The 8,324-nt window shown below is 58.4% G+C and overlaps 1 protein-coding gene across 1 annotated transcript in view; it reads right to left on the reverse strand.

Annotated features, from left to right (window-relative positions):
- The window catches only part of SHISA8 (shisa family member 8), a 10,327-nt gene that overhangs the window by 718 nt on the left and 1,285 nt on the right, over window positions 1-8,324 (reverse strand). Inside the window, 4 exon segments of the mRNA XM_026863088.1 lie at window positions 3-56; window positions 560-700; window positions 801-978; window positions 1,827-1,913. Coding sequence (XP_026718889.1) covers window positions 3-56; window positions 560-700; window positions 801-978; window positions 1,827-1,913 — 460 coding nt within the window.

An 8,324-nucleotide genomic window follows, 5' to 3' on the forward strand; every position in this document is an offset into this window, starting at 1 on the left:
GGTGGGGGACACCTCCGGCCCCCCGAACCGCCTGTAGAAGTCCTCGGGGGCGCTCTCTGTGGGGACAGAGGTGCGGTGTCACCCCCGCAGGGACACCCCGTCTGCTGGCACAAGGGGACGGGGGGGGGCTGCGGGAGGGATCCTGGGTGCTGATTGGCTGGGGAGTGGGGGGGATCTTGGCTGTGGATTAGCTGGGGAGCTCTGTAGTCTGGGGAGATCCAGGGTACCGATTGGCTGGGCTGTGTGTCAATGGGGGATCCTGGGCTCTGATTGGGAGGGCAGCGCTGCAGGTCTGCGTGAGACCCTGGGCACCGGCTGGCTGGGGACTGCGGTGGGTCCATGGGGGACCCCGAGCTCTGACTGGCTGGGCAGCAGGGCAGTGGGGGCGCTGCAGACCCTCTGCCATGTGCAGCCACCCCGGGAGCCTGGGGGAACTGGGGTGCCTGTCCTGCCCGTGCCTCTCTGCGAGCCGCCTGCCCCTCCACACCCGTCTGCAGGGTCCACGGGGCACATTCCCCCCACCCCGCCACCATCCCGGCCATGCGACAGCAGCACTCACCTCCAGCCTTGAGCGTGGCGTGGGCAGCGTAGGCGGGGGGCGGCAAGGCCAGGCCGCTGGCCAGTGGCAGACGCTTGCCGTGGCCGTGGGGCCGCCCCAGCGGGGGTGCAATGGCCACCGCATTGTTCAAAGGTGAGTTGTCTGGAGGAGCAGAGACAGGTGCTCAGCCATGGGCAGCACCCTCCTGCTGCCTTTATTCACCCAAGGGAGCTTATTTTTCCCCACTGCACCAGTACCTTACCTGTGCCGGTCCTGGGGGGCCCCCGGGGCAGCCCCTCACCCAGTGGGACCTGCACGTCCCCCACGAGGCCATCCACATGCTCAGAGGGGCCATGGCCCGGCTGCTTCAGCAGGTCCGTCAGCGTCCTGGGAAGGAGGTGAAGGGCTGTCAGGGTGATACCCGACTCCTCCAGCCCTGCCTATGCACCCCAGCCCTGAACCCCGCCCTCTGGAATCAGAGCTGGGCAGCCGGAGGCTAGCAAATGGCCACTGGGAGCAAGGAGTGCACCCAGGCTTCCAACCCATCTTTTTCAGGGGGGGCTAGTGAGCCCCCTCAACGGTGAATTAGGGTCTAGCTGGAGCTGAGACCTCCCAGGGCCGGGAGCATCAGCAGATGAGGCCAACAAAGGAGATGCATGGCTCGGGGCAGGCTGCGAGGGTATGACAAACTGATCCGAAGGGAACCGAACTGACGGCGGCTGGAGTGACACTTTGGGAATGTTCCCCCAGAACACAAGCCTGGTGGAGAGAGGGGAGAAGAGGCGAAACCTCCACTCGAGTCCCTTCAAAGCTGAGAAGACCCTGAGGAAGGGATTAGAGAGGCCACTTGTGCCCGTTTGGGGATGAGGGTAAACTAGCAGCGCACATGCTGTCCCTGCATAACACCCTCTTTATAAGTAACAGCATTAAACATTAAACACCATTACGTAAGATGAAGCCCCATTTTGTTTAACATTCATGGACAGAGATGATGCAGTCCCACTGTGGCACACTGGCAGTGCTGGAGCTGGGCATGCGGGCAGTGTCAGAGCAGGACACACCAGCAATGGCGGAGCAGGGCACACAGCAGTGCTGGAGCAGGTTATGCCCACACAATGTTGCAGCCTTTGGCAGGGAGTCCCAGGGCAGGATGGGATATTCCTGCTGGCGTTGGTCTCCATGAGGAGGACACCCACCATTCCCCCCTGCAGAGACCGGCCCTGCATGACTGCAAGGGCTTAGGGATGTCCACTCAGGGCTTTTTTTGGCTCCCTAATCCATGGCTTACTGTCAGCACACCTCGCACCTCAAAGGCTCTTCGTGGCTCATAGACACACACTGGAAGCTGCAGCAGGAGCTCACAGTTAGCAAGTGTCTGGATGATAAAACAGCAGATTAAGCTCAACATGGATAAATGCAAATTGGAGAGGAAGCGGGGAATAATCCTGTCTTGATGGATGTATCAGCTCGTGGCTCGAGAGCACTCAAAAGCCCAGTGAACCTTGTGCAGGGAATTGCCAGGGAAGGCAGAGAGAACAACGGGGAAAGCAGTGCATTATGCCTGGGGATGCAGATGCTCAGGAGACCCTGAGCACTGTTCTGGGGACATTTTCCCTCCCAGTTTGGATCCAGTCAAATCACAGGGCAATGGCAAGAGCAAAGCTACATGCGAGGGTTGCTTGTCCTTTGTGTTCAATTGACATAATTCTTGGGGAGCTTTGGGTAACAACCCCCCTAGGATCACTTAACCTCCAAATGGGCCAACAGACACTCATGGAGCAAACAAAATTGAAATGAGGGGGGAAAAACCTCTGGCACCAGTATATACTGTGAGTTTACCAGCTGGAAGGCAACTTGGCAGAGAAGGACCTGGGGATCATGGTGAACACCAAGATGACCATGAGCCAGCAATGTGTCCTTGGGGCAAAGGCTGCATTAGGCAAAGGGTTGCTAGCAGGACCGAGGGAGGTGATCCTTATCCTTCCCCTCTGCTCAGCACTGGTGAGGCCTCACCTGGAGTGCTGGCTCCAGCTCTGGGGTCCCCAGCACCACAGAGACATGGATATAGTGGAGAGATTCCAGCAAAGGGCCACAAAGATGATGGAGGGACTGGAGCATCTCTCTTGTCAGGAGAGGCTGGGAAAGCTGGGACTATTCAGCCTGGAGAAGAGAAGGCTCAGGGGAATCTTATGTATTAATGTGACTATCTGAAAGAAGGTTGCAACAAGGACAGCGTCGGGCTGACAAGAGGCGATGGGTGCAAATGAAAACACAGGGAATTCTGTTTAAACAGAAGAAACAACCTTTTTTCTTGCAAGGGTAGTCAAATGCTTGATCAGACTGCCCAGGGAGGCTGTGGCACCTCTATCCTGCAGCTATGCAAACCCCTGCACTTCCTCAGGAGCCCTCCTGCACCCGACTGACCCCAGCACTGGGCCCCGCCAGGCTCCTTTGGTCATGGGTGCTGCACCCAGAGAAGCTCTGGGCACAACCCCGGGTGGGCTGCAGGCTGTGCCCAGGCAGGGCAGTGGGGAGGCAGGTCCCCCTGAGGCTGTGTGCTGTCAAGCTGGGGAGCTCCTGCCCATCAGCTGCCACCTTCCCCAGGGTGTGCTGCTCGCTGGCCCCCTCACCACTGGCCGCTGCCTGCACTTGCCTGTCCCTGGGGCCCAGTGCTCAAACAGGCTTGTTTCACCAGGAAGTTCAATGCAATTTGACCTATTTTTCTTTTTTTTTTTTTTTTTCCTTGGGTCTATTAATGAAGCTTGAGCTTTCTCTGTGACTTCCTCTCCAGATAAATCCATCAGTGCTCTTTCTCATAAGACTGCCCTCCCCACAGGCCACCTGAGGTGTGTGGACGATAACAGTTAACAATAATGGCACAGTCTACTAACGAGCTATTTTGCTAAGGTGAGAAGCATGAGACCTCAGCACCAGCAACACCCTGACTCACCCCCCACCTTGCACCATAAGCCATGGGCCCCCAGGGGCTGCACCCCCCCCTCCCTGTCCCCAGGTGGTGTGGTGCAGGGGAGGTAGACCTGGAGGGTGACACCGTGCTGAAGAGCTGCTGTCTCACCATATGTGTTTTTGGGGGTTTTATGAGTCCTAACCTGGTCATGTGTCTGGGGGGCTTGGTGGAGGTCAGGCCACATCTCCCTAGGTCACCTGCGGTCTGTGGCACCAAGAGAGCTCCAGAGTGCAGAGGGAGGTGGGGAGGGGAACACAAGGCAGATATGGCTTTAAACCTGCACTGCTTGTCTGCAACAAAAGACTTGAGTGGCTCTGCTGAGGCCAGCCACCCCTGTGGCCATGGATGCCAAGCACATGAGACCATGTGTGAAGGTCACTTGCCACCCAGCTTGCCTGAGCAGTCTCACCCGCGCGGTCATGCAGCCACCTCCTTGGCAAGCCTGGCTGTGCCAACAGGTCCAGTCAAGGTCCCCCACATCAGTCTGGTGTGAGACCTGAGGCCAAGCAAAGAGGAGGAGGCAGATTCAGGGGCAGTGATGACAGAGGATAAGACAGCTCCATAGCAGAAGCTGGCATGCAGCACTCGGTTCTCTCAAGTCATCCCTGGGGGAGCCACATGCACATGAAATGGAGATGCCCGTATGAGAGCAGGACCCAGGGCCTGGCAGAGCACTCCAGCCCAAGGGCCAACCCACTTTTGGGAGGCCCAAGCCCCACATCATGGCAAGCCCAATAGGAGAGCTGCTGCAAGTCCTGAGCAAAGGGACAGGCAGAGATGGGAGGAGACAGGAGTGCAGCCTCTAGGAGGAGAGGAGAGATGACAAAGTGATGGGTGAAGTGACATTGCCCTGAGCTGGAGTGAACTCTTGGAGGGAATGCAGAAGGTGACAGTCACTGGCTGAGCAGGTTAGTGAGGGTTTGGAGCAGGGGCATGGTGGTGGAGACACATGGCACATTGCAGCTGTGGGTGGGCTGCCACCCTGGCCAACCATGCCACCTCTGTGCCCACCAAGAGCATCACCTTCACCTCCCAGGAGGGACATTTCCCATGGCTTACAGAGCATCTGCTTGGGGCAGGGGGTGCCCATCTGTACAACTGAGCAGCATGGGCACGACGAGACACCTGCCCAGCATGGCTGGGACACTCAGGGATGCTCAGGAAGGCTTGGAGGGTAGCAAGATGCCTTTGCAAAACTGGAGTTGCAGCAGGCAGAAACAGAGCTTGAACAAAGCATTGGGCAGTGGGAGTGAGCCCACTTGGGTGGCCATTGTGATCAGTACAGGGATAGGGGGTCCAGGTCTCACTCTCTGCTGGAGCTGGGTCTCCTCTCTCATGCCCTGGGGAGTTGGGGTGGCACATGATGACTCTCCATGCTGCCTGCAAACACATTTTCTATGTCTTCACCACCACATGCTACTGTGGGCATCAACCACAGGCATGGCTGCAGACTGGAGCATTGCCAGAGAAACACCCGGGGAAGTCAGATGCACAGTGGGGCCAAGTTTTGGGACCCCAAATAGCATAGGGGGACCCAGAGAATGAAAAGCCAGCATCAGTGTCTCAGCTACTGCTGCTGCCAGGGCATCTGCTCCCACCAGCTGTTTTGCCCCTCTTCAGCATCCCTGCTGCCCCCCAGGTGGCTGCTCCTCACCCAGCTCTTCCCATAGGGATGTTCACTCCAGCCATAATCTGCAATCCCCTCCCAGGAAGTTTTAAGGAGAGGTCCAGGGTGTGTGCCTGCTTTTGTGCAATGGGCACAGACAGATCCCAGCGGCCCCCCAGGGACCCAATGTCCCCAGAGTCTGAAGAAAAACACGGGCAGGTGTTCCTGACTCAACGCACGGTTTGGCCAGGCTGAGTGAGTACTGGGGACGGGTGCCAAGCATGAGCTGAGCAGGAAGGAGAAGGGTTTGCGGAGCTGCCGTAAGGCCCTGCAGGAGGAAAGCGGATGGGAAAAGAGACACACACCAGGTAGCTGCAGCCACTTGGGTGCCTGCTCCCCTGGGTGGACCAGCAGCCAAATCCGGGAGGACAAGCTGTGTCGGAGGTGGCCAAGGTGCAGGGGCTCAGGTGTCTCCGTCCGGGAGAAGCTAGTGGGGTTTCTGCATCTGGTTGCTCTTCCTGGGCTTGGACCAGGAGCAGGATCGTGACAAACAACATCTGGAGGTGCCGATGTGGTTGAACTCCCCCCTGACATGGGAAGCCTGCAAGCAGTGGAGGTGGGAGCTGTCCTGGGCCACAGGCAGCACCTCCCAGTAGCGGAAAAACCCCAGCAGGAGAGAGGGATGGGAATGGAAACCAAGACGGCCGTGCAACAGGGACCTGGCCTGACGCCACGATGCGGTGCTCGAGGAGCAAATGAGAAGCTCCTACCTGAGGCACCAGGAGGGAGACAAGGTGGCACTGCCCATGCCTTGGGCTCTGCATGGATACGGAGGCAAGGCAGCTAGAAATAGCCCCACTCTCTCAGAGGTGTTGAGGCAGAATATATTGCCCAAACTGACCAGGTGCACAGCAAGATGGAGGTGACAGTGTCCCTTTCTGGATGCCTGTGCCATGTACCCTGGCACTGTCTCCATCAGCTCAGTATCCAGGAGGCTGTGTCGGCCTGGTGCCTGGGGCTCTGCACCTGACTCTCACCCTGCCGTGGCTTGGCGGTCACTGTCCCCCTGGAACTGGAGCCACTTGTGGCTTATGCAGAAGGATATGGGGCATGGGAGATGGCGAGACCTCTCCTGACTGCAGTGATGGAGGTGACCTTCTGATTTTGTCCCACAAAGGCAGGCGAGGAAAACTCACCTTCTCCCAGTCCTTGTGCCAGAGCCCAAAAGATCTGTGGCTTTGGGGAGAAAAGGCACTGATCTCCCCAAACGCATTTGGAAAGTTTGGCCTTGCATGAGCGAGAAGGAGGGGGGACATGGGGAAACACATGGGTCCAGCGGCAGTAAAATTGAGACTACCCACAGAAAACAGACCCCGGTGAGTGGCAGCAGTCCTGCTGGTGGCTGGTGATGGGAGAAGGCAAGATCTGCTGGCAGGGAATAAAGACCTGGGTCCAGTTGTCCCGGGGGCCAACCCCTCCCCACGCACAGTATCTCCTTCTCGGGGGGTGTGTGGGGAGACCAAAAAAAGATACGGTGGCAGGCAAGTGGAAGAGGAGTCAGGAGGCAGGGAGGCTGGCAGAGGCCGTATTGATCCTGTCAAGATGCCAGCACTTCCTCAGGCGATGCGGGGGGAAGGCGCGGGCTCGCAGCAGCACCCAGCCAGACTCCCCATCAAGGGGGGGCTGCAGCACAGATCCCTCCGGAACTGCCTTGCATGGCTCAGAAGGGCCCTAGGACCCCCATCTATGCCCAGATATAACCCTCCTCCAAGAAGCGGGTTCAGCCTCTAGTCCCCTGGGTGGGTGCAAGGAGTGGGGTGGGTCTGGGGTGCAGCAGGTCTGGAGTTGGGGTACAGCACCCAGTGGCTGCACAAGCCTTAAGCAGGCAGGTGGAGGCAAGTGACCCAGGGGAAGGAGAGAGGGTGTTTATACTGGGAGGTGCAACCTGGGCTGCTCTCTAATTGTCCCAGTGAAATAATTTCCTTCAGCCTTGCTTTTTTTTTTTTTTTTTAAAAAAAAGCTAAATCCCTGAAAAAAATCACATAAAAATGGGTTTATCACCGGGCTTGATGTCCTCACTGGGAAGACACAAAGTAGAGCCTGCACCCCACTGCTCAGCAGGGTACTGGACTCAGCTCAGCCCCTGGCCCCTCTCTCTGCCCCTGCAGACCTCTCTGGGTCCCCTCTCCATCCCTCCCCCTTCGATTTGGGGCACCCATGGCACGACCACCTTGGTGAACCTGCCCCAGCTCCTCTCCTTTGTGTGTGTGTGCACACATGTGCATACAAGTGCATCGCATGTGTGCTGGGGGGAGGCTGAGGGGGGACAGATCTGAGTCAGAGCTGTAGGGGCAGAGCTGCGCTGGGAAGGCTGGAGCTGTAATGTGATCGGTAACAAAAAAAAAAAAAAAATTAAAAAGGAGGGAGAAGAAAAGCCTACCTAAGCGGAGGAGCTGTACAACATGACACCAAGGGGAAAGTGAGGCAGCAGAGCTATGGCTGGGGCTGGGGCCACCAGCCCTGCCCTTCCTTGCCTGGCCTTTGCCTGCGCGTCCTGCCCTGCCCTGCCCCACCCTGCCTGGCACTGGCCCTCCCCACCCCAGGCCAGGGGGGTCACCTGCTCCTCCTGCCTGTCCCCATGTGCCCCAGTGTCAGGTACATGACCCCACTGTCCCCAGGGAAGCTGGCGGTGCACCGTGCAGGGCTGAGGTTGGACCACTCATGGCACCTCAGTGCTGGGAGCAAGGGGGAGGCTGTGCGGCAAGGGGCAGGGGAGGTGGGTTGAAATGGGGCAAGAAACATGTATCTGGAGCCAAGACTGGTTTGTGAGGAAGGAAAGATACACCAATGGCCACAGGAGCCGGATTGGAGCTCTGGGAAGGCACAGAGGAGGTCCCCAATACCGAAGTGTGCCTGACACCGACCTTCACGCCCACCAGCCCCGTGCCCAGCCCCAGGAGTGGGCTGAAAAGCCGGGGGCTGGAACTACAGGGCACAGGGGCTTGGGGGAGGCTGCCCAACTTTCTGCTGGAGGCTGAGACCCAGGGATTGTGCAGCCTGGTCACCCTGGGTGACCACCCTGGTGCACAGAGGCAGGCACCCGTGCACACACATGCACACACACACGTGTGCACATGCATGCACACGCACACCGAGGAGGCGCAACAACCATGGCGGAGATATCTTTGCCATCTCCTCTCCGCCCCCCCCCC

Source organism: Athene cunicularia (genome assembly GCF_003259725.1).
Source record: "Athene cunicularia isolate RWA chromosome 1 unlocalized genomic scaffold, athCun1 chr1_part2, whole genome shotgun sequence".
NCBI lineage: Eukaryota > Metazoa > Chordata > Aves > Strigiformes > Strigidae > Athene > Athene cunicularia.